General features: G+C 40.9%; 1 protein-coding gene across 1 annotated transcript; it reads right to left on the reverse strand.

The window, feature by feature from the left end:
* Nucleotides 1–561: 561 nt before the first annotated feature.
* LOC129365599 (tyrosine-protein kinase fyna) lies at nucleotides 562–22,876 on the reverse strand. The gene is made up of 12 exons (XM_055038895.1): nucleotides 22,696–22,876; nucleotides 13,493–13,749; nucleotides 9,725–9,821; nucleotides 8,242–8,340; nucleotides 7,988–8,091; nucleotides 6,873–7,022; nucleotides 6,615–6,779; nucleotides 5,390–5,569; nucleotides 5,164–5,240; nucleotides 4,344–4,497; nucleotides 2,633–2,764; nucleotides 562–2,050 (listed from the first exon to the last, which is right to left on the reverse strand). Exons 2-12 carry the CDS (start codon nucleotides 13,737–13,739, stop codon nucleotides 1,842–1,844), a joined length of 1,614 nt encoding a protein of 537 aa, XP_054894870.1. The 5' UTR covers nucleotides 13,740–13,749; nucleotides 22,696–22,876; the 3' UTR covers nucleotides 562–1,841.
* Nucleotides 22,877–26,726: the final 3,850 nt, after the last annotated feature.

Consider the following 26,726-nt stretch of genomic DNA (forward strand, 5'->3'; position numbering starts at 1 on the left):
GATTCGGTTTTGCGTCTGGCAGTATGACATTCACAGTCTCCATTTGTGAAATTTGAACTTTAGTTGTATCATTTCTCTAAAACTAGGACCAAACACATTCTGAAAAAAGTAATCCGTAAAAGAATTACATTTAATTTACACAGCATATATAGTCTACCGGTTGTTAATTTTCTTCATTTTGATAGTCTGAGGTTAAACTCAGTTTCTCATAAAATGTGGGTAACTACAGGCTATTCACGATTAACAAGAGGGTCCATACCTTTTCACATAAAGTTAAAAAGCAACTTTATGTGTTGCTTTTCACACAATGTGTGTTTGTGAATGAAGTGCTTCAAAAACATCCTTCTTTGCTTACTCTGGCTATATTTGTCTTATATTAAAGGGTATTTGATGATCTGAAACATTTAAGTGTGACAAAAACAAAACAAAAAACATCATCATACGTCTACATATGATGCATTTTTTTCATATATGGTATACTGCCCAGCAGCCCTTTAACAAAAAAAAAGAACAAGAAAAAAAAAGTTGTTTGAATGTCAGAAGTCAGAAACACAAATCTAATACTTGAAAGATTGTTTATTTGAAAACCAGCTGTGTATAGGTAATAGACAGACAATAAATAGAGAGAACAAAAAAAAAATGTAATTTTTTATGCCTAATAAATTAGGAAAAGAAGTGATAGAAAATGAAAATTTACAGTTTACTTTACCACCCATGGAAAGCAACATAAATACATAGAGAAATGGCGATTTGTCCTGGATCACCTCCAGAGGCAGGTTTGACACCTGGTAGTAAAAAAAACCAAAAACAAAACAAACAAAAAAAAAAGCGTAACATATAACACTGGCTGAACATAAAAACATGTTATTTAAAAGTACACATAATGCAGGGACAAATACAAGTACACATCCTTCATTCTCAGCATGTTAAAGCAAAAAAGAGGAGAGATCTTCTACAGCCTGCCTTGATAGGTCAATGCAACAGACATCATCAGTACACTAAGCAGTCACCTAAACAATGGTTGCAGCGCGAGAGGAAGTCCGCACCGCTTTAACTACGTAAAGCTAAACTAAAGATTACTTTAAGCCGAGCTAAAACTTGTTGGCTGAAGCCGAAATGCTATGGATGCACTTAGTATCGGTGCCGAATTAGCCCTACACTTTGGGCTTGATCGGACGAGTCCATGATGCGGGTTAGTGTTTATAAAGCGTGAAGGCATTCCCTTGCGTTATAAGAAGATTACTAAAGATGAAAAGGCAAAAACAGGTTTTATAGTACATCTGAGTTCCTTGAGAAGAGAAGTATTGTTAAATCAGCCTGGTAAAAAAAAAAAAAATGGCGCTGAGGTCTCAGAAAAACGTCAGATGCTCCGGTCCAAGATGCCTGCAACCACACTAGCAGTTATGGTTTTTTGTGAAACTTTAATTTCTCCGAGTTAAACACACACTGCTCCAAGGAAAGGTAATCTGAAACATGTTTAACCTTTAATTAAAAAGAAAAAATATATATATATATTCCACAGGCTCCCAAATTATCAAAAGTAATATAAAGTAAACAACAAAAAGTTAAGTAAACAAGCAATTAATATTTACAGTACATACAAAGTACACAACATATGTTGCTCATTTACGAAAGTTAATTACTTCTGGCCCCCATCAACATCCTCGGAGCTGATGTGCAGTTCACCGCCGTCCGTCCATCCGTCCCCATTTCCATGACGTCTGGAAGAAGTCAGTCAACTAAAAACAAAAAAAAGCTTTTCTAAGATGTCAGAAAAGGAGGTGCGTGGCTCCCTCTGGTGGAAAGGCCAGGAAATGACATGAGATGAGGGCGGCGGTGCTTCAGAGATTATCCCCCGGCTGGTACTGAGGCTCAGTGGCTGTGAAGTAGTCCTCCAAAAAGGCTTGCAGATACTCAAAGGTGGGCCTCTCCTCAGGGTCCTTCTTCCAGCACTGCACCATGAGCTCGTGCAGGGAGGTGGGGCAGTCCTGAGGGCACGGCATCCGGTAGCCTCGCTCCACCTGCTCCAGGACCTCGCGGTTGTTCATGCCTGAGGAAGAGGGAAAGCGGACAGATTCCCTCTCACTCTCATTGACCCCATTCAAAGCTCCCACTCGCACTAAGCAGCTTAGTGCATCTAAGAGTTTGTGATTTACTGCTGGTTCTTTGTTTTTGTTTGCTTCAATACGCCAAACTGTTGATGTGGTTTGATATCTTGCACGTTATGAGACCATTTGTTTTTTTTTTCATGAGTTATAACTTCAGATTCAAATATGTGTGTTTTTTTACGTGAAAGTGCTGCATAGTTGTGACGTAGAATAACGTCCTAGAATAATGGGACGTAAACTTGGATGGGAGTTTAGCTCCCTTCATCTGAATCAGAAGGTGCCACCACCAAGATGAATCTGTCCTTAAAGGCAATTGATTGCTCTGGATTTTATTTTGTAAATGACGCACAATCCATTTAAAAATTGTTTAAATGTCCCTCTGCTTTGTGTTCGTCTAACGTATGACATTGAAACAAAATGCACTAAAGTTTGTGGTAGTAAATGTAGCACAATGCTTATTTTTCCTTGCAAAACCGACATGCAGCATTTATCAGACGTGACCAATCGACAGGAAGGAGTCTGACCTGGATAGGGCACCCTCCCCTTGGTGACCAGCTCTGTGAGCAGGATGCCGAACGACCACACGTCCGACTTGATGGTGAACTTCCCGTACAGCGCGGCCTCAGGAGCCGTCCACTTAATCGGGAACTTGGCGCCTGAAACAAGTAAAGGTGTTTGGTTTCAACAGGTAATGTTTACTCCTCCAGCTACAGCAAACATGTTTGTGACTTCACTTTTGCCGATCCCCGAGAATCACTTTGGCAGTAAGTGGGTCAGGATTCTTCTGTGGTTTCACATCACAGCGTACCGCTGGGAAAACGACGGAACAATTCCATTATCTTTCCCCGCTCCGGTCTCCGTTCACACTTGGCCCGAGTTAAACAATCGCATGTTTTTAAGCTGCCGTCCAATGAGCAGCTGGGCATGTTGTCAGTGTAGTTTATGTCCGACTCTTTGAGGAAAAACGGCCGAACTGTCGAGCAGAAACTCGAGCAGTTAAGCGTCTGGATTAAGTTTTTCACTGTTGCTTGGTGTATATTCAGCTGCCTTTCAGCCATGTTCCAACCACATCCTTCTGTTTTCCAAGTCTCCATCAGAACAAATTCATGCATGTTTACCCTCTGCAAAAACCACAGACCTTTTTCCTCTGGCTCCAAGTATTCCTAAGGATGTTGTGGGTGAGGGAAGCGGAGGCTACTGAAGGAATATGTAAGATATGTGCGCAGAACGGCCTTTGATGCTGCGACTGCGCCTCGAGTTTTCACTGTCTGACATTAAATCAGAATAAGCTTGTCCCGGTTTAGCTCAGTTACGAGTCCAAGTTGTTTTTGCTGCGTGGTAAAATGCCAGAAAAATAAGAAAGAGTAAGTTTTTTGTTAACATTTTTCAAATTCTGCAAATGACATCATATTCGTCATGTGAGCTGGCAGCGTTCTTGTTGAAAAACAGTACGAAAAAACAACAAGAAAAAAAACAATGAGATGGAAACTGCCAGAAATGCACAGTATATGGTTTACCTCAACAACGTCCACTATATCTTGTTTGTGGGAGAAAGTAATGGGTCTGTAACTCAAAGTTGGTGTGCAAACTCTGACTTTCCCAGAGTTCTGACTTTAGGTAGGAAATGATGCCGTTTTCCGACTGGGAATTCAGAAACTAGATTAGAAAGATTACTGGCGCCCATTGACCAACTCTTTCTGCAAGTCTACAGGCAACTTTGCCCTCATGCGTTTCTTTCAGTTCTGACCACAAAACTTTCTCTGAGACTAAGATCCAAGAAGGTACAGTATGTCTGCAGATGAAGTAGGTATTTCCAAGGGACGGCGTTTCTCAAGATCTGACTGGACAAACAAAATCAAGTGCAACACGATTGGGAGAGCCTGTCGTCGTTATTACATAATAACAGCAGTCAGACAGTGTTAGCCCATCCGACATTACCTGCATCTCCATAACTTTTCCTCCCGCCTGTCTTGACAGTCTGGTTACATTTCAAAATAAGAGGATCAACATAAATCACACTGTTGCAATACTTGCTGATGGGTGTGACTTTTCTGCAATGTTTACAAGTAAGTCAAAGGATGGCTGTCCATTTGGTATGTCCAACCTTTTCTTTGGGAGTAAATGTAACCCGGCTGGTCTCTTAAGATGTTGCTTCAAAATATTCACATCATTTATACCAAAATATTTTGGCACAAATCTGCCTCTTTACGACGCTCCTCTATCCGGCGGGCCCACCTTGTCTCGCTGTGTATTCGTTGTCTTCAATGAGCCTGGCCAGACCAAAATCGGCAATCTTGCAGACGAGGCCGTCTCCTACCAGGATGTTGGCAGAGCGCAGGTCTCTGTGGATGTAGTTCATCCTCTCAATGTACGCCATTCCCGCCGCCACCTGGGAAAAGGAGATTTCATTACTTTTCCATTTAAAACGACATAAACCCGAACAGCTTCAAGGTCGTCAAAATGTGTGTTACGCGAAGAGCATCTTTTTTTCCACACACACGTAGTAAATGGGCCCACACTTCAGCCGCCACATTGAAACCACTGTCTAATGGAAACGCGAGAACAGCGCCGCAGCTTTTAGCATTTAGTCCCGATGCTGGAAGTCAACTCATTAGAAGTTAATCAAAACCAGCCGGGAGATCTTAAACAGCTGTCACTGGATTGTTTTTACAAAGAACAACACCAGCTACGCAACTGAACATTTTATTCAATTTGGACTCTTAAACTCCTTATATGAGAACTGTGATGGCCAATTTTATAATGTACAGTTTGTAAGGACTAATGCAAATTAATATATTTTATCAGATTGTAAAAAATGTATTCAAAGGAATGATTATATCCATTTATGCACACAGGTTCTTAGCCAAAACGATAAAACAAGGGTGATTTGTGGAAAAGCAAAGCTAAAATGTTTATTGAGATTTTGACTAATGATTTATGTGTTTCATAAATTAAATAAAACAACAACAATACAACAAAGCAGTGATGGAATCAGTCCACCATAACAAAATAACAACAACAAAACAAAAAAAATAGAGAGAGATCAGCAGCACACCTGCGCCGCCATGTCCACCAGATTTGGCAGTTTAAGACCTCGTCCTTCTCCGTCTTTGAGAAAATCCAGCAAACTTCCTAAAAGAAAAGGAAGAGCACGAAATATTTTGATAATTTTCATTGTGTTCATCTGTTGTATTTCACTCTGATAGAGGTTTCCCAGTTATTCCCTGGGTATCTTTTTGGGTCTTTTTTTTGTTCTCTCGAGGAATGATGCGAACTATGACCTTTGCTCATGTACTCTGTGACGATGTAGATGGGTTCTTCGGACACGACGGCGTAGAGCTGCACCAGTTTATCGTGTCGGAGCTTCTTCATGATCTGAGCCTCCTCCAGGAAGGACTCGGGCGACATGGTGCCAGGCTTCAAGGTCTTCACTGCCACCTTCGTGGTGCCGTTCCATGTGCCTGATGAAAAAAATAAAACAGAAAAACAAAAATAAAGAGTAGAAGTTGCAACAGGATTCTTTTTTCTACAGTGTGGTGCTCATCTTTGGACAAAACAAATATTTTCCATGTTTAAAAGCCCTTTTCAGTTCTACATCATGCTATTGAGCCGGTGTGAGCTACATGTGGCTTCACAGCTACTGGTTGTAGTCTGCTGGGAGGGACCGATGCAGAGTTGTGAAAAACTGTCAGAGATGGAAAATTCTTCAGGGTTTTCACATATTTCTAAAAAGATAAAAATGGAAAATGTGTGCAGAATCATTACAGCTGCGTGTTTAAGTACCAGTCCCTGCAGGACCATGAACTTCTACTAGGTCTTCTGAAGGAAACCGTGTCCATAGTACGACGCAGTCAACACCAAGATACACAGGGATGACTTTGAGGCGATCTCTTGGCTTTTTTCTTGGCCTTTCTCAAAAAAAAGAAAAAGAAAAAGAAGTGTGGAGTGTACGACTCCTGAGGTCCAGTCTGTGGATCTGTGCAGCTCCTGAAAAGTGATTTGTCTTCTTCCTTTTCGTCCCGGTTTTCTTGGACGGCCACGTCATTGTATGTTTGGATTCGCGGCATGCTGCATTTATTTTCAGATGATGGATTGAACTTTGCTCCAAGAGAAGTTCAAAGCTTAAGAAAACTAACTCTGCTAAACATCTTCACATATCACTACGTTTCTGGAAGGATTTTGGAAAAATGTGAGGGAGTTCATGGAAGGAGTGTGTACTCTATGCACTGGCCCCCAAAATGCACAGCGGATATTTAAGTATCGATTAAAGTTTAGAAGGACAATTCTTTGTTAAAACTGAATGAAAGAAGTTATCACTAGAATAGAACATTGGAACATGTGTTTTCATGAAGCTTGAGTCAAAATCTGCTCTCTAAAATCTTGCCTCAGGCAAAATGGGTGCAGCTTTAAACAGCATATTAAAACCAGCTCCCACATGGACTCCAACTACATACAGCTGTTTTGCAACAGCTGTCCGAACCCTTGCCCGCGCCAAGTGATACACACCCATCCAGACTTCTCCGAACTGGCCGTTGCCGAGGCGCTTAATGAGCTGCAGAGACTCCCGCGGGATCTCCCACACGTCTTTGGTTTTGACGGAGAGGTCGGTGAGACGAGGCATGCCTTTGTGGCACGGCACGATCAGTCGACAGCACAGCCCTGCAGCCCTGGCTGGAAAACATGGAAGGACACACGCATGAAAACAAAACTCCGACTCAGAGCTGTCAACGCAAGTTATTGCTCTCTCAAATACAGCGCTCTCACCGGAGTAGTGCTGAACAAGCTGTTGGAGGGTCTCGAACTGGGCCCTGGTGGTGATGTAGTAGCCTCCGTTGTCCAGTTTACGAATCTTATAATGTTTGACGTGATCTCCCTTGATGTCATCCCAGTCCTGGATGGAGAGAGAGTACGCCCCTGGAACGGAGACAACGCTTACGTCAGCAAATAGCCAGTGTCATTTAGGCATGTAGTTCATAAAAACCAGGGAGCAGAAAACTGATGGCAGTGCTGGTCGGATTATTTGATTCAAACGGAAGTACATGAAGGGTCAATACAGAGATTTATGCAAGTATTTCCTATTGTTCCACATTCAACTTTCTCTGTGGAATCTGGAAATTTTCAAAGTCAAAAACAAGAACAAGAACAGAGAACAGAAGGAGTACAAGAGAAGGAAGGATATGAGGAAGGACTAATAGGTTGGATAAGAGGAAAGAAAGAAAAGAGGGAAATGAAGACATTAGGAAGAAGGACATTAGGAAGAAGGACACAACAATGACAAGAGACTTGTCATTATTGATGAGGGCACAGACTAGAAAGGAAGGATCGGAGGAAAGAAGGATGTATAGAGAGAGAGGAGGTAGAACGCAAGGATGGAAGGACAGACAAGAAAATAAATTAGGGGCATGAAGAACACAAAAAAGGGAGGACGTACTTGAAGAAAATGCAAGAGAAAGAAGGAAGGCAGGAAAGAATGAATAAAGGAAGGAAAGAAAGAAATGTAGAGGGAAGGAAGAAGCAAAGAGAAATGAAGGAAGAAAAGAAGAAAAAACGGAATGAAGTGCACAACATTTAAGGTAAGGTAAGGTAAGGTAATTTTATTTATATAGCACATTTCAGCAACAAGATTAATTCAAAGTGCTTTACATTAATTAAAGCACTTTGCAAAAAATAAAGCCTGAAAATACAAATATTTTTCCACATCCTTATTTCCCTTTTCCATACAGATCTGAACCTGGAATTCATTGTATGTTGTATTGAGTTTTGGAGTTTGCAAAGATTCCCTGCACAGTGCTTGTATTGTTTCTGCTTTTGGGCACACACCTTTCCTGAAGGGTAACAGTGTTCACTATCTCAGCGTGTCGCTGAGATATCTGCTGTACCTTTGGTTGTTTCGCTCTCGCGGATGAGGAACGTGCCTCTGGCGTTGCCACCGGAAAGCAGCTGCCTCTCCGCGTCCTTTCGGCCTAATTTACCAAAATACCAGCTGCGGGAGGAACAAAAACGCACGAGGTTTAATATTTGTTCACTCGCTCTGTTTGTGGTGGGCGTGACACTGTGTCTCGTTAAACAAAAGACGGGGAAGTCGCTCGACGTTTATGGTGGGATCTGATCTCATGAGAAAAGGGGAACTCACTCCTCTGCCTGGATCGAATCCACAGGGGCGACGTAATTGCTGGGAATGTATCCAGTTCCACCTGTAGTGAGGGAACGAGCCTCCCACCAGTCGCCCTCCCTGGGGAGAACCGAGACAGAGAGAGAGAGAGAGGGTGAACGAACAGGCAGGTTGGAATAAACAAACACTGATCAGCAGCAGCCCAAGGAAAACCTTCGCTCTAGTAAACCTAAAATATTACAGAATATTTTCTAGCTACTTCTACTTTTGGAAACAGTCAACTGGTACTGCACCTTTAAAGTGAAAGCACGTACGAGTGGGCCCAAAAACAAATACTGAAAAAGACTGACAGGCATGTTTGTGTGTAATACGCTGTAGCCATTTGCGGGACAATCTGTTTCTTTCTCACCACATTTTGACCAAAACAAGCACAGATGACTCCTGTCTCTTGTCCTGTAGAAAGGTTTCAACTTCCTGCAAACATTGTGCACTAGACCAGTCTCATTAAGACGGATTTCTGTATTGGCTGCAACATTTTGAAGTATGACAGTAGCAGCTTTGCAAATTGAAAAACTTTTTTTGTTTTTACAAAATAGCTGCAACTTAGTCATAGTGAATGGAGAGAATCTGTTTTACCACAGATTATCTGCACTTTGACTATGCCACTCTATGAATCGTTCTCCGTTCCAAAAATTTCCAAGAGCTCTTAAGACACCTAGAACTATAGAAAATACAAAACTTGACAAGATTTAAAACTTTCAATCTAAATTAAATTTTGCTTCTTTTTATTAGGTTTTTGTGTAGAAAAGAAGGTACATTCTCATCTAGTGTATCGACCTGTGTTTTACAATCAGCAAAAAGATATATATTTATTAAAGAAACCAACTGAGTCATTTCCAAATTCAAACAAAAAAAATGCTCAATTATCCGTTGCTGTCATTTTGGTGAATAAATTCCATGGAGATAACACATTAGACCAGATAAAATAAAAATTAGAGTATATTTACAAATACTGTTTTAATATAATGCTTGGTCAGTTATTAAGGCACATTATGAAGAGGACAAAAAAGACAAAAGACCCAGGAATGGTTACGGTTCATGATTCATGTTGATGAACTGGTCAGTCAGATAAAATCTCAATGAAAATATGCCAAAGTCCATGTTTATGTCAAAATGCGGAAGAGATGCAGTCGTGAGAATGGTTTTCTAAAGTCTGGTACAACAATCTGAACCTAATCCTTTAGGCAAAAGCTGGAACAACGTGTTGAAATGTGCCACACTGCCAGTCCCACGACGATGTTCTACTCAGCCTAAAAGGAGAACGACGACAAAAAAAAAAAGAAAAAACGGCGTAATTTAAGACAGACACCAACTGGTCTCCGTGTTCCTGTGTGGCATTTTATCCCAGATGGTAAAAAACAATCCCTGCAAAAAAACAAATCAGAGGAGAACACAACCACCTCCCTCCCTCCGCATGCTGTCATACAGATGTTTTCACACTTACGTGCTGTTGAGGATCTGAAACCTCTCCCCCTTTCTGAAGCTGAGGTCATCCTCCGTCCTGGCCTCATAGTCATACAGAGCCACGAACAGAGTTACCCCTGCAGGGGAAAGCAAGAACGTCACATACAGTATGCTGGCTGAGACCTGAAAGACCTGGAGGCTGTCTGTGATTAAAAGTTTCATTCTGAGATCTGCAAGGTGGAGTTTCACCAAAACAGGAATGGAAGTAGGATGGAGAGATAGGAAACAAGCACTGACTCCAGGGGTCAAAAGAAGACGGACCATGACTAAGGAAAGCAAAAATGATAAACTAAAAACAAGGAGGAAGGAAGGAAGGAAAACATTATTACAGAAGGGAAAACATAAAGAGATGTTGGACACAAGGATGGAAGGAAAGACAAATAAGAAAAGAAATAAAGGAGGTAGGACACAAAAAGAAAGAAGTATGGACAGGAGGGTGGAATGAATTGAAGGAAAAAGGAAGGATGGCAGCTTAATACTCAAAAAGGAAGAGCAGAAGGATGGATGGAGGGAGAGTTGGAACACAAGGAACAAACAAAGGACACAAAGAAAGGAAAGAAGTAAAACCAAAATGAAGAAATGATGCAAAGACACAAAGGTGAAAGGAAAAATGTAAGAAAGGAACATTCAACAAAGAGTGTAGAATGAAAAGAAGGACAGCACGAAGAAAGGACCTCAGGACACAATTAAGAAATTGCATCAATGTGATATTTTCAATATTTAAGGGGTCGAGATCAATATGGACCAGCCTTGTTTTTAAGTCTGGCCCTAAAAATACTTTTATACTTATTGAGCAGCAAACAGGCGACATATGAGAAGTCAAAACTGTCACAAGATACTCGTCTGAATCGTCTCTCGAAAACATTTCAGTCATCTTTCAGCTAACCGCCTTTGTTTTACGGAATGCAACTTTAATGTTGTGGTGAGAGTCGCCACAACAACAGACTTTATCACGGAAATCAACTTGCTTTGCCAGTGGACTGTTGTGGCTCCGACCGAAATAAAGGAATGCAATCTTTTCTTGTGACAAGATGAAGATGGCTCTAGAGTCCCAGTGTCTTCAAACAAGCCTGAAACTACTGAATGATTTCACTTTCTGATTGGATCTGAATCCTATTAAACTCACCAAAAGCTCAGCTTTGTCTGATCTTGACCTCCATTCTCATCTAGTGTATCGACCTGAGTTATTTAGTTCATTCACACAAAACGCCACTTTACAATCCTCTGACTCTACATACTTGCACACTTGGGCAAAAAAAAGGCCCAGGACAGCTAACGTTAAAAAAAAAAGACGTGCTTCATTTATGTCTCTGAAGCTTTAAGCAGAAGCGGTGCGACGCGCCGAAGAGGGATTTGCGCTCTTCAGCAAAATGTCTGGTCCTTCTGCTAGTCAGATGTGCTTCACAGAGCACCGGCTATAAATTAGGTCACTCTGTTTTCCATTAACCAGAGGGCCGGGGTCGAATGTCCTTCACAGACAGATTCCTTTATCGCTGCATGGCAATACCAGAGAGAAAAAAAATCTAATAATCCCAGCCATGATGAGAAGTTTTTTTTTTTTTTTTTTTTTTTTACGTCTAAGCTGTGAAGAGGGAGACAATTTCCAATGTGTTTGAAGCTCCCCTCTCTGCTAAGCTGAATTCCTCCTGTTTTTAATTGCTTTTTTGAACAGTTTTGACACAACCATACGTCGAACGTCACATGTTAAATCCACTTACAATGACTTGAGCTGAAGAGGTATTCACTCTTTGTGCGGCTACAGCAACAAACTGTATTTTATTGGGATTTCAGGTTACAGATCAACAGAAAGTGGAAGAAAATTGCCTCCATCGACCTTTGAGGGAAGGACTACTCATCCACAAGGTGATTCAAAGTCTCCCCGCAAAAAAAAAAAGAAAAAAAAGATGAAGTAACGGAGATCACGTTAAAAACAAGAAATGCATTAAAAGAAAAACAGCAAAACATCTCAGCTCAATCAAACTGGGTTTAATAGTTTCTGTTCATTTTTTGCCACTGATTCAGGGCAGGATTTAGACCTGGAATTTAACTAGGCCATTTTAACACATAATGATGCTAACTCTTTCCATTGCAGCAGCGCAATGTGTGTTTTTCATTGTCTTACTAGAAGGTGAGTCTCCACCCGGGTCTTAAACAGTTTTGCAGCCTCTTACAGAACTGTGTGAAAAAACAAGTCATTAGGAAAACTAAAGCCATTATTGCTGATGTTTCTCATCCTTTACATGCTGAGTTCCAGTTTCTGCCTTCTGGCAGAAACGTGGTTTCAGTAACTTTTTATACTTCCTAGTATAAAAAGCAACAGGTACAAGCTCTCTTTTGTTTCTACAGTAACATCTATTTTTAATGCAGGACCAGGTAGGGGGACTGTCAGTCAATAATGATTAGATGAGATACAAAACATTATGTATTGATTTGTATTTTATGTCCTTCTGGTATGTTTTATTGTTTTTATTTTTTAATCTTTGATACTTTGTATTTTAGTGTTTTTGTACTTGCTGTAACATCAATTGCCCATTTGGGATACAAATAAATAAATCTGAATCTTATTTTTGAGCAAAGCACGTCTTTGATCAAATTTGACTCACTTCCTTTCGTAATAAAACGAATCCTCACAACGCGATATTGTCACAAAGTGGGATTGATGTGCTCTGTTAGTTTTGCACGTAGTGTTCTGCACGCATGCCAAAAAGTTCACTTTTGGCCTCATCTGACCAGACCACCTTCTTGTGTTTGTGCGGCTTCCCCCTCGGCAAACTTCTGGAGGCTCTCTTTCAACAACGACTTTATTTTCACAGCTTTTCCCATAAAAGATCAAACCTGAGGAGAGACTGACTCACAGCTCTCCTGTCCACAGATTCTCCCACCTGAGCTCTGCACCTCCTCCAGAGTTACCATGGAAATCCTGTCTGGACTGTTAGCTTAGTGCAGGGGTCTGAAAAAGAGCCACTCTTTTCACCTTCCACGATGGCTCTAAGTAACATGGTTAAAAAATAATAGAATCATCTAATATTTTTAAATCTAGATATTATAACAAATGCAGGTTTCAGATTGTTTTTTTTGTCATAGAATAATTGCATTCAATTTTCACAGCAGAATGACAAAAAAAAACAGCAATGTGTTTTTAGATCTATTTTTTTTGTCATTTAGGTAGAAAGTGTTTGAATATAATTTTTCTCAAAATATTCACAACATCCCGTTCGTCTTCTTTTTGCAAAAAAGTGTGTGCTTTTGTTTATTTGAACCCCCCCACAAAAAATGTACTTAATGGTTCTTCTTAAAGAATGTCAACACATTCCCTGCAGTAAATATTGATCAAAATTATAAGTCAACAAGTCATGTAACATTATTGGCTCTACATTAGCTTTATTTAGCTGGATTGAAGGCTCTCTGAATTGTGAATGTTGCAAACCCCTGGTTTAGTAGGAGGCCATGTTTAAAAAGAAAGAAAAAACACTCTACTTTGTGATATGCTAACCAATCACAATGCAGTTTTGGATCGCGCAACATAAAAAAATTGTCAAACCGATAACAGAAAAAGTCAAGATACTTAGAATCGTCGCCTTCCTAAAATAACAATATATATATTTTTGGGCCAAATTTGATTTTTTTTTTTTCAAAAGAACACTTGACGATGTCTAACGGCGACCAAAGGAGCAAAACCGTGGTAGTTTTTGCAGCCACGTGTTGTTGCGCGTGCGGACAACCTGCTGCTGCGCAGGTCCAGCCTCACCTGTCCCTCCCCGAGACCGAAGCGTCCCGGACTGCGAGGACGTGTGCACGCCTCCGAACACGGTCACCCCCTGCGTGGCGGCGGTGTGGAAGTTGTTGTAGTTGGGAATGGTGGTGACGCCGAAACTGGGGTAGTGCTGCGGCGTGGGGTCAGAGCCATAGCGGTACCCTGAGCTGTGTGTGAGGCTGGTCTCGCGGTCATCGGTGAGTTTCGCTGCTTCTTTATCCTTACATTGGACACAGCCCATCCTCTATCGTCTGTGAGTGCACAGAAAGAGAGCGAGAGAGAGAAAGAGAGAGATGGAAGGAGTGAGAGACAGAATGAGGATGTAGGTGGAAGTAACAGCTCCAAAGCTGCCTCTCTTGGGGAATTTATGATTTAATCTTCCATTATTTCACATTTTCCTCTGAGACAAAGCCGTCAGAAAAATCCGACAGTTAGGCCCAAATTAAACCCAATCCTTACTCTCTAATTTAACACAAAAACAGACTGTAACCGAGCTGTGTGTGGTTGCTTTTAAAATATGAATTAACTTCTTTATGGCTTACTTCTCCAAAGTGTCGCGTGACCACACATGTGCAAAGAATTTACTCCCACGCCACCACATTTATAAGATGGCACGCAATTCATTTTTGTTTACTTTAACAGGAGCTCCATGCACACACACGCGCACACACATGCACGCACGCACGCACGGACACACATCTATGGACCCGGAGTACTGAAGTAAAAAAAGCACACACAGCAGCAGCAAACCGCTTCCTGGCACTGCTATTTATCCCAGAGCACGGAGGATTTGGCCTCACTAAACCAGTTTTGCTAATGAGTAAGGCGATCTCTTTAGAAGGAGTCCTTCCATCTTTATAGACCCAGTTGCACTAATGAACATCTAGGCTCAAGGTGTCCCTGGAAGAGGGTCTTGAAGCTGGCGAAGCATGCCCGGCTGCACGGTCGTCTTTCATCAGAGCGAGCCGCCGACTGACTTCAGACGCGGCTAATTGGAAACACACTTGTTGACGGTGTCAGTGGACGGGGAGAGGCGGCATTAGCAGGAAGGGGAACTGTCACCTCTCCCTCCATCAAAGGAAAGGATGGGCTGTCTGCTGATGGGGGATAATTTATGAGTGCTGGGTGTAAAAGGAGCAATAATGTGAAAGCATTACTGTGCTTAAAATGACAAGGAGCCTTCTACAGCTTAAATGAAAAAAAAAAAAAATTAGAGCGCAATTAATAGTGCAAGACTGGAAATACTGAAACAAAAAGAGTTTTTACTATTATTATTATTAGGGTGTTTTTATTATTGTTATTATTATTTCTAAGGCTGCAGAATAGTATCAGTATTAAGAAAACTGGTGGCATTATTGTTGGAGACTGCAACGACAATACCAGTTGGCATTAACTCACATTTTATTCAATCCTTTTTTATTTTTGTCATAAAAATATGACAAAGAAAACAGTACTTCACAAATCAACCACAGAAGTTTATCAGATGTAGGCATCATATTTAATCACCATTATCATCATTTAATTCACGGTGGTTTAGTAAAGTATTCATATTCCCTGAACTTTGTCACACTATAAACACAGATTTCAATGATTTTATGTGATAAACCAGCACAAAATAGAGCAGAATCACGATGTTAAAAGAAATCTTAAAATCTTAAAAAAAAAAAAAAAAAAGAAGGTTTGACACACTTCATTGTTCAGCTCCAGGCTCCAGCAGGTTTTCATAACAACCCTCCACACAGGGCGCCGCAGCCTGAGGGGCGGCAAGCATTCAGAAAAAAAAGAGAAAGACACAGGAAAAGCCCCGCCCAGACCGGAAATCAGAAAAAGCTGCGTATTTACTACTCTGGTATGGTTCCGTGAACGTTTTTATCGTGGAAGCAATAGCAAAAAGAACATGGCGATAATTACTTTATAGGCCTAGTTAGTTTTTGAGTGCTGAGCATCTGCGGGGAAGATTTTTCTCAGCGGGGATTCAGAATCCGGTCAGAGTTGATAAGAAGACGAATGGAGATAAGATTTAATAACCCTGTCAGAGGATGCAAGACAGGTGAACCTTTATGCATAACAACAACCCTAAGGATCCATGGCTACATGCTAGCATATAAGCATATTTATGTTTTTAAATGTGCCAGTCAGATCCCAATTCAATTGAAAATCTGTGACAACACACTACTTTGTGTTGGTCTGAAAGAAATAAAACCCCTATTTCATATAATGCAACGAAGAATGCTGCTACCATGTCACAAAAAGTGAAATCATTTTCACTTAAAGCAAACCTTCTCTTTGGAGATAATTGAAACCTTCCTGAAAACATTTTATCATCTTAAAATTGTCAAAAGGAAAAACGTAAGTGAAGACTAACATCTCGAGCACAGCTGGGCAAATTGACTTTACAAGCTCGGATCTGTTGCCTTCTAAATCTGCCGCAGCTCCTGCGTATCAACAGGCGGCAATAAAAGCAAGCTATGGCTTTGGCAGACCAGGTGACAAGTACAAATCACTGCTGCGCTGTACCTGCAGAACAGGAATCCGACAGCAATGCACCTGGTGGGATTCTGGGAAGCACGGCGCTCTGTGTGTGAAGAGCTGTTAATTTCACTTCCTTCAAGCAGGTGAGTGTTTGCTCCACTCTGCCTAACTAATGACAGAGAAGGGGAGCCACTGCGGAGAGAAAGAGATCAGCGTAATTCACGACCGCCCGTAAAACTCCATAAAACACCCAAAAGAGGGAACGGGCTCACAAGAGAGAGCGCATTACGGCAGGAGCCTGGAGCAAAGCGGAGACCGCGGACGTAAATGCAAGGAGGAAAACTGCAGATTTGTCTCTAATCCTCCAGATTTTGGATAATCTTCTTTGACATTTACATTCCCATCTTCAGTCGTGTGGTGTTTGCAGGATCCCTCTCGGACAGTCAAGCACATATGTTCAAGCTAAAAATACACGTTAAAACATTTAGTATAGACTGCGAGTACATGAGCAATCATTAAGTATTTTGAACGAGCATCTGCAGCAAAAGCTAGTAATTTCTTGTTTATAAAACATTTACGTTATTTGGCTGCGGGTTAAGAAAACGCTACCATGTGGGGTTAATGGAGATGGCCATGTGTTACCTGTTACCTTTTTTAAAAACAGACTTTCAAGCAACAGTGTTGAAAAGAGTACTGATGAATGTTCTGCTGCTGCTTTGCATAAGCTTGAAGTATTGAGAGAACAGACAGGAGGAAAATGGTAAGAGTCCGTTTCCTGGTGTGACTGCAGAGATTTAAATAGCACTGCATCCACTCATGGAGGACGCATAGAAAATGAGGGGAGATCTCCTGTTACCGCTGTGCCTGTGGGGGATCATGAAAACCTTCTGCCTTTTCCGAGTTAAAAGGGTCCGGGACGTCACCGTTTGCGCATGCCTTTCCTCCCGTGTGCAGGCTGCCATGTTTGGGCAGCAGGGAAAAGTTTCAGGGCAGAGAAAGATGCACCACATCAATCAACACAGGCAAGGAGACGGATAACAATCATTCACTGCAACGCCATCAACATTCATCAAAAAGATTCAGATTCAAGCTATTCTGGTATATTACATGGATGAGTCAACACCATTTATCATACGGGAAAGTCCAAATGGCTGTGCTTCTTCTTGTGTTTACAGTGACAGAGCTGTACATAAATATACACTCGCTCCAAGAGATACAGGAAAAACCTTCTGTCTGGTGGGAAACTAATGCTGCACATGATCATTGTCGATCTCCTACTTGAAAATTGTCTTAAAGCAACAATATTATCATTTATCGGAATAATTTCTCGTCCGGCAAAACTTATCGTGAGGTCAGAGGTCAGTTTCTTTTCTTCTTTCAGCTCCTGCATCTTCCTCCACCTCTTTTCAGCATTCAACTCCAACAATGACTGCATTAACACCCACAACTTAGTACCGATTTATTGATAGACTAGCACATTCATCAACTCTGTCTGATGCAACTGTGCTCCAGCAGTAGGCGGTGCGGCACAATATCTTTCATCATCCAGAGTGACAGGAGTTGCTAACACATTTAGCCTGCACAGTGAGCACGTTCAAGTCCAGTGCAACGTTGGTGCAGCAAAATATTTCAGACTGAGGCTGATATTGAATGTAGGGACGGAAGTTTATCATATTGTTTATCGCGATAAATTTCTTATTATTTATTGCTGTAACCGAAAATTCCACTTAATTCCCAAATTCCCAAACCTGTGGATATGGTCTGTTAGTTTTTTTTTACCATTTTCTCCACAGTTTATTCAATGAAAGCATCAAATCAGTAATTTTGAAAATATTATCAAATGCATTTACAATTTGTAGTCACTTCTTCATGTGGCTAGTGTCCTAAAGAAGTAGAATGTTTTATGTTTTTCAAGAGCTGTATTTGTGTTTGTGGGGCTATAATTGCTTTGACACAAAGGCACAACTATATAGTTATCTAAAAAAGGAGTGATAAATCATTCCTATTGTCACTTTTATACAAAGAAGTGTCTTAAAGTCTGTCCCCGTGTTAAAAATGCCAGAACAAAGTCCACACTTTACAAAAGTACACCAAGCTTTTCCCATATTTATTTACAGTAATAATAGTGTTTTCCCTTTACATCGCAAGTTTGCGTTTGCGTTTTTTGCAAAATGCAAAAACATTCAAGTAGTATCGAGACTTTTTTGAGGGACTTAGTTCCAACAAGCTCAGCTCAGATCAACCTGTGACACAACTTAACCCCTCCAAAGAAAGCACATGATGGTATCACAGCCTTAAGTCTTCACCTCGGTCTCAGCGAGAACAATTCTTGTGCTATTTTCAGACCCAAATGAACAGCTCGAGTCAAAGAGGCCCACAGCAGCATGATAAGGGAAGAGACCAGGCTGTTCCTGCAAATGCGTAGGAATGTCAGGTGGATAAAACAGAAAACAGTCAGACAGACCTAAGAAAGTGACGGTTCCAAAGTGAACGCTCTGCCCAGACGAAACCAGTTCCAGTGTTAAATGTTCATCAGAATTTAAAGTTGATTTATCTCTAACAATGTGTCCTTGCATTATTATTGCTTGAAAGTGGTCTCAACACAACAAGATCATCGTTTTTCGCAATAACTTGTAAGACAATTTATCAGGCGGCATCCTACCCCATTCATTTAAACCCTCATCCCTACTGCCTTCAACCCTTACATACTAGATCCTACCCTTAATTCCCATTTCCTTCAACATTCATCCCTTCTCCTAACTTCCAGCGACTCTCACCGCTGCCACTGAACTCTCTGAACCCTCATCCCTGACCTCAAACATTCTCCTTCCTGACCATCTTCTTGATCCATCTTCCCCGCCTCATTATACATTATCTTCTTCGTTTGACCCATTCGTTCTGCTGTGCCCTACGTAGCATCATCAAGGTCCTTATCTGGATTGGGGAACTGATGTGCTGAGACAGAACTGCCACTATGAGTCTGGATCGCTGAAGCGTCCAGCAGCCAGCCTCCCTCAGATGAGTCCATTAAAATTCATTAATCCTCTTCTCCCGAGACAGCCACAATCCTTTAGATGAATCTTTGAAAATAACATTGTTGTGGCATGGTGCTTGTTAGTAAATCACAGTTAAACTATGTTTATTTGAGTGAATTGAATAGATGGCCTTTCAGATGTCTTGCTACCACTGCATTAGGCTTTTTGGCTCCCGTTTTCTCTTAAAACGAGTCCGCTTATTTTCTAAACAAAGTTTTTTGACAACTTTATTTAGAAAATGTAGCAAATGTATGGCACCCAAAATAGTTATCAGCATTTGCTGAGTTTTTGGTAAATTGTAACTCATAATCTGCAGAGCCAGCAGCCTTACCAGATACATGAGATACAAAAATAAAACCTGAATAACAAAAACTGGCTTTGAGTCTTTGAAACCCAACCAAGAACCTCAAGACAGTGAAGCTGTGCTCAGGCGGTCTTTACTACTGGAATGCCATCGTCATTCAACAGCATTTAACTTACCAATCGCTCATAAATGCGATCACTTTGCAATTCAAACAACTCCTCCAAACACAGGCCTGATTCTTTGGAGGTGTGGTGTCACTTTACACTCGAGACTATTGATATGTAGAAGTTAATGTCGAACTTCCCACCCGACTCCCACGGACAACGCACACGCTTTGACCTTACCCAAGTCCAAAATCTGACGTTCTGTTCCGCCAACAAAGACAAGTACAAGAAGAGCATCGCTTGAAACTGTGTCCCATTTGGATGAAATACGACAAGCGCTGCTCTGTCTGCTGGATCTTCTACGACACGGACAATCTCCTCCTTATGGCTGCCATTCTCTGGATAGTTACAACATTTGCTTGTGTCAGACAACCGAGTTCATTCAGTGTATCAACAGCAGGACAATGGGCACATTTCACTTGGCCACAAGATTACGAGCACAATGAAACACAGTGTTAAAGCTTTCAAAGTGCTCTTCGAGCGCTGAATGAACAGAGTGGGTTATAAAACCCACAGCTGAGCTTCATACAGTACGTGGTTTAAGCCTAGCTGTGTTTTAGTGTCACAGTGTTCACAGTTGAGTGTGTCGAGTCATGCTGTTAAATAACTGAGATCATTGTAATTATCCATTCAGTCAGCTTGATTTGGGCATTGTGCACTGACACTTGGGAAATAAGGAAACTTGGAATATCAGAGAAACCAGGAAATAGCTGCTTATTTGTCTGAATTTGGGATCTGCTGATGAATATTTCCAAATGTTGTTTCAGTGGAGGGTAAAGGTTGGATCTTCGTCGTTTACCAACACGATGTTGTTGTCCTTCGTATTTTCACCAAAAGATGCTGGAAATATATGAGCTGAACTTGAACTAACTCAACAACGCAAATAAAAAAAAAAAATGGGCCAAGGAGTCTGCAGGTGACTCAGTAAATCAGGAGAAATGACAACTTCTTTTGACAATTATTTCTACAAAATTTGTCTCAAAAGTCTCAAATCCTTAGATTATTAAAGTGAAGATTTGTAGATGGCCTCCTCAACTTCATTGTAATTAAACTGTTCTGGGAGCAACAACGGCATCAAAATGACATGAATATGTTGACCACAGAGGCTTCAGCAGAAGACAATACAAGTCAAACAATGATCAATTTACACTTTACAGCATTATTATTGACAAACAAGTCCTTTAGCATCCACAGTGTGACCAACAGATTTTCAAAGATAAAACTTTTTTCCAAACAGCCAGGTTTGTTTTCCTCCTAGGAAATGGAAAAAGCATCTGATATTTCTTCCACCCAGCGGACCGGCGGTGTTCAGCAGCAGTTGGATGAGGGCTAGGAGAACCTATAAGAAGGTTGGAAAAAGTGTAGTTGCCTTCTTTGCAGCCAGCCTCAAGTGATTTCATGCACACATTGCAACCTCCTTTAATCAGGGATATGTTAAGAGTCTTGGAAACTACAAAACACAGAAATGTTATTAGCCTTCCATGCTAATGTCAGTTAGCCTGGCCAAGCATTTTCCAATGGTTTTCCAATTTGCTTACGTTGGGTCTAATTTTATTCTCACATCCAAGTTCTGAATTTGGAGGTAACAACATAAGTAGCCACCAACACTTATTCCTGTTTCCTGGTTCAAATGGGTACTTATAGAAAAATACCAGCTGCCACAATTGATCAATTTCCAGAAACTGATCAGTCTCACTGATTATCAAAACTTAAATTAGTCCTGCATATTCTTTATTGTTTAAAATCTAAATTAGTTAGGCTTTACAACCAGCTACCCAGCTGTAACTCATCAGAGTTTTGTTTTATTACTTATGTAAAAAATCAACCTGGAAATTTGAACAGTTTGCAAAAGTCCATAGAGTGAAAATCACATTTATTAAGTAGTTAATACTAAGAAACTGATACTAAAGAGAATTTAATGGTTACAAACTACACATTTATGACATAAACTATTCGACATCGAGGAAGTGTTACTTAAATGATGAGGGTTGTTTTTAATGGTCTAATTGTGACTACTATAGCATAGCATTTCCAGAAAAGCAAGAAATAAATCACAAAGAAAAAATACATGGAAAGCTTAAACATTTAGGAAGAAGACTTATCAGGAGGTATTGATCAGAAAAATCAGAAGTGAGTGATGGTGTAACACTCACCAACACACAAATTTGTTTTCCTAAACTGACCTAAGATCTGAAAAAGTTTTTTTTTTTTATGAGCTATCAACTTATCTAAGAGTTCGTTTTGTCCAGCTTATGCGCAGGAGAGCAAAAAGTCATTGTAAACAAAAGGTCAATAGCCAACGAGTTCCAAATTTCCTCCAGTGAACTTTGCTTTGAGTAGATTATTTTTCAAAGCAAAGATTAGTGCACCAGTTCACTTCCTGTCTTTGACTAAAGGCGCTTGTTGCAGCACAATAAATTCCATCAAATTTACCTTGCAAATATTCAATCCTGCAATTTATTTTGAGTCCCACCCCACAAGTGTACCACAACTTTGAGGGCCACGCTTGTAAACTAATGTTGAGGTACAAACATGGCTGTCGTTTGTTTTATTTGTGAACACAAAGGTCCTAAAGAAACATTTGCATGGAACATTAGTAACAGTCCATTTCAATCCAGTGAAACACATCACACACAACTATGAGAGATGATGAAGACATGTCAGCTGAACCACCAGCTGCATCCTAACTTATATCACATCATCCCATTTGTGTTTGGCTCCAAGATGGATGGCAGCACCTCCAGACACAACAGATAACCCGATTAAAGCAGCTTTAATTGGAAATGCAACCGCGAGGCAACGCAATAAGCTCAACAAACATGACAATTAATTCGGAGACTAATCAATAGGAGGCTGTCTGCGGGTCGAGGTGACTGTGGCGCTCTCGGCCTCAGCACTCAGCTCTGTTCTGCAACCCATCCGTCCCTGCAGCAGATGCAACACCTCTCCAGAAACGCACGAATGCAAAACACCAGCCGCAATCACAGCTCCCCCTGCGCGTTGTTATTTTATTTATTATTATTATTATTATTTTTGGACTGATCTCAAACTCGCACATCAAGCAAACACACGTCTACGGGAAACCGTCTGGGTCATACGACCGTGGCGCTTTAAAACGTGTAATTTATCTCCCCTCTTTTCTCCCAGAAGATGGATTCAACCCACGGAGCAAAACAGAGGACGAGGCGGCTGTAAGATGTAAAAAAACTAAACCAGGCTTACCGCAGAAAATCAAATCAATCCATCGGAGTTTTCAGCTGAGGTTTTGTGAAGGAATTTTTGTAATGTTTTTTTTTCTCTCTCCTCTGTCTGTGTTGTTTTTTTTCCTCACAGAGGGAGAACAGAGGGGGAGACTCGTCCCTGCCGAAGAGCCTGTCGCCGCCGTGTGTTCGGATGATGACGACGGAGTGAGAGGTCTGTCAAGCCACTGCACTGTCGAGCTCTTCCGGTGAGGACTTTCAAAATAAAGCATCTCTTTCTGGAGGAAAGCGAATATTCTATTTAAATGCGTTTAATTTCACACGTCTTACTGGATGTCCCTTCATTACTTGTCGCAATGACCCATAATGATAAGCGCCCCAATTTATTTTCAAAGCATACATCTGCGTTGTTGTTCGTCTTAAGTAGGGAAGCGCCGCTTTAAATTCCGGTTTGTCTCCATTTGTTTTGAAGCGCTTTGTTTTGCGGGAGGCTGATGCGAAGTCAGGCCGCCTTGATTGACGATGCTTTCCTCCAATGAGAGCTTACAATGTGGGCACAAGTGGGGCACCTCCTCGTCCACGAGAATGCTGGAAAACAGAGAAGGACCTCGCTGCAGCAAACAGAGAGGGGCGGGGACGGACCACTGGCAGGCTCATACTTTAATGGGACCGTTGCACTCCGGAAGTGAAGGGGGCGCTATTCCATATATTATCTGCGGCCTCCCGTTTTTTTAATTTTATTTTTATTTTTATTTTGAAATCGGTGAAGGAAGGATTTTTTACTCTTCCGTTCAGAAAGAAAGCAGATACCGTGAAAGAACACGATTTGCTTAAAAAACATAAACTCCAGAATAAAAGCAGAAGACCCTGTGTAGATGTGTGTTGAAGCAACAAACAAGCCAAACTATGACTTGCAAGTGAAGCTTGAGATTTTTTATTTTTTTTTCGAAACATGTCTTGAGGAGATGTCAGCCTAGTTGTGAAGCATGGGGAGGGCAGTATCATGCTGTGTGATTGTCACAAGCCGAACTGGTGGAGTTTACAAAACGAATCAGTCATAATGTTAACGCTTGGGCAGAAACAGCTTTCCCAGTGGTTTTCCGCCTACACATGTCACCAAGTCAGTTGGAAAGTGGCCCCCATTTCTTTGTCCTGGTAGTCCTCTTTTAGAGTCTGACTCCACAAATAACCACCCATAATCTGCTGTCCATTCCTAAATGGACTCAAGTCTCTATTTAAGCATTTCTGCTATACTAAGAAGTTGTGCAAGTAAGACATATTCATAGAGTGTAGCAAGAGTTATAATTCAGATCGTAAAGTAATCTTGCACTGTGTGCCACGTTCAAGGACTGTTGTCAAAGTCAGCTCTGCCTCTGCCCATTTTGAACTTCAGAATCACTAAATAGTAATGTTTCTTCGGACAAAGTAGAAGACAAGAGAACAAGCAATTAAATGTCTTAAGTTCGTTTTTCTTAATAAGGGAGGTTTTGGCAATTGTCAAAATCTCGCCAAACTGAAAGTTAGACCAATTATCCCTTTTACAAAACAGCAATTATGAACCAGACAAATGTCGAGCTCATTGAGCTTTTGAGCAACAAACACTCCAGTTGTGTTTGGCGTGACACAAAGAACAAGATGTGTGGAAAAGCACCTCAAGCTTTTCATTGTTCGATTGAAACGGACAATGAAATTCATTTGAGGATGTAGGACTCTGTCAGTGTAGGACAAGAGTTTGTTTTATTCAAAGTGAAATGTGTGTGAAAGATCAGATTTGATGTTTTTATGAAAACCACTTTCAAAAGGGGGAGAAAAAAAACAACAACAACAAAACCCTCCAAAAAAACAAAACACAGAGAGATGCATCAACCTTCATGTTTTTGGAAATCAGCTTGATGGGTTTAAAATATTGTTATTTATTCCAACTCAAATTATAATGTCTGCTACATGGGGTGTTTTGTTCAGATACAACAAAAGATCATCTTTTGTGTCTAGAGGTCATTTTATCATCTTAAAAGGCACGTAATGTAATCAGTTTCAGAATTAAGAGGCTTAGATACCCGCTATTCAAAACACAGACACTGACCTTAACATTTACCTCATAATTTGATTTGGATTATTTTATTTTCAGATTACAGGTTTGATCTTTGTTGCTCTTTCTTGTCCTCAACCTGCCCCATTTTTTATTTTTAGGTCTATGGCTCTTTAAAAAAATAAAAAAACCTGATTGGTTTGAAATAATTCCTATGTTTTGTATTGAGTGTGAAGCGTTACATTTAAGAACTCTTAGTTCAGTGAACTAAATGTTTAATCTTCTTGCCGTTTGAAAACAGTCCGTGCCCCAATGCCTTTGTCTCTACGTTTACATATTCTTCGCTGCTCCTTATCATAATTATAGCTTTGCATGTCATCAGAATATGGCAACAATGAAGGTGGCCTAGTTAGCGGGAGAAGAGAGGTGGGGGTGAAAGGAGTCACCCTTAATCCTCCGTCTGTGTTTGCTGTGCAGCCTTCGACTTCGCTCTCATGTTCTCTCCTCCGCAACCAGAGGTCACAGTCGCTAAAGCACCTTGTCAGCCAGTGCTCAGCTTCTTCCTCGCAGCCATTTTGGACCGGTAACCATGGAGATATGGGTCAGGCAGTGATAGCAGAGAGAGAGAGAAAGATTTGTTGCTGCTGGTGGAGCTGGAGCGCTGCAGGCTGGCGGAGCAGACAGCAGAGCCATAAAGTCTCATTATATCTGGGTCACTGGGATGCTCCAGCTGCAACAAGCAGACAAGACACTATTATGCAAGAGGAGCGACGAGGGATGTTATGGGTGCAGGGGCTTATAGTTACAGGGGAGGTCTGTTTACTCAGAGGGGCATATGTCAGGAGGGGGCCCTGATAACACAGCAGCAGACAGACCATCTAAACACAATGATGTCGTTTTCACACATAACAATTCAGATTCAGAGACATTGAAACTTCCATTCCAAATAAAATGGGAGCTGTGGAATGGATAATTAAGCTCTGCAGCGTTTTCTACATTATATTAATTTACTATTAGTCCACCAAAGTGAATGGATGGAAGTGGACAAGGCTACATTTAAAGATGGAGGTTTATTTCTGAAAACGACATGTCTGCTTTTGTTTTCACTTGATCGAAAAAAATTGCTTGTAAACGTATTTCATGCCCTTCACAGTCATCAGTGGAAAAGCCTTTATGACAATATTCAGATGATACATCCAATTTCGGACCAGTTTGTTTGTATGTCTCCACTGATTTCCTTTTTTATTTAATTTTTTTTTTTACCTTTAGCCACTTATTATTTTTAATGATCTCTGAGACCTTCAGGAAAGCCTCTCTCTCAGTAACATGACTTCCAGGGAGAAGAAACAAGATTTTTGATGACCACTCCAAAACATTGACTTTGATGTTCCTCAAGCCACTTTGTAGCAAATGGTCATTTTCCATTTGAAAGCTCTGCTTGTGGCTTTTTACTTCCTGGTTGATGTCCTGGGATGCAGCTTCAATATTTCAAAAAATAATTTTCCTTCCTCACGATGCCATCTATTTTATTTTGTGGAGAGCACCAAAGCATTTAAACTCCCCCGTAATAAGATGACTCTAGATTCATAATTTCCAGTTTGGATGTTTTTTCAGGCCTGCAGGGTTTCCTCTTTCCCCCTCCAAATATAACAGCGGACATTATGACCAAACACTTAAATTCTAGTTTGATCAGACCACATGATGACTTATTTTAAGAACTATCATCCTGAGTGCATTTGCAAACTTCTAACCACGCCTGTTCTGTTGTTATTTTTGGTGTTTGGTCTTTTCAGAGCGGTCCTGCGGCCCGCATCGTCTGAAAGGGAATAAATATAATTTGTCGCCTTAAAATACATACCAAGTTTCTCCCTTATCCACTCAAAATGTTCACAAAAGTCATGACATCATCACCTTAGCTTCTCCAAATTGTTCCCCAAACTCCTGAATATGAAGCAGGCAAACAAAACAGCTGTCGCGTGAAATTTGTTGGCATTTCAAAAATATGAATAATAATTAGAAGAGAT

This window comes from Poeciliopsis prolifica, unplaced genomic scaffold (genome assembly GCF_027474105.1).
Source record: "Poeciliopsis prolifica strain line A6 unplaced genomic scaffold, Auburn_PproV2 SCAFFOLD013, whole genome shotgun sequence".
Lineage (NCBI taxonomy): Eukaryota > Metazoa > Chordata > Actinopteri > Cyprinodontiformes > Poeciliidae > Poeciliopsis > Poeciliopsis prolifica.

What these genes read in the sequence shown, in the direction of transcription:
- LOC129365599 (XM_055038895.1), bottom strand. Translation starts at nt 13,739, where the DNA reads ATGGGCTGTGTCCAATGTAAGGATAAAGAAGCAGCGAAACTCACCGAT. An exon ending in GATTCGATCCAGGCAGAGGA is followed by an intron (nt 8,092 to 8,241) that starts GTGAGTTCCCCT and finishes TTCCTCCCGCAG; the next exon opens with CTGGTATTTTGGTAAATTAG. An exon ending in GTTCGGAGAAGTCTGGATGG is followed by an intron (nt 5,570 to 6,614) that starts GTGTGTATCACT and finishes TTTTTTCATCAG; the next exon opens with GCACATGGAACGGCACCACG.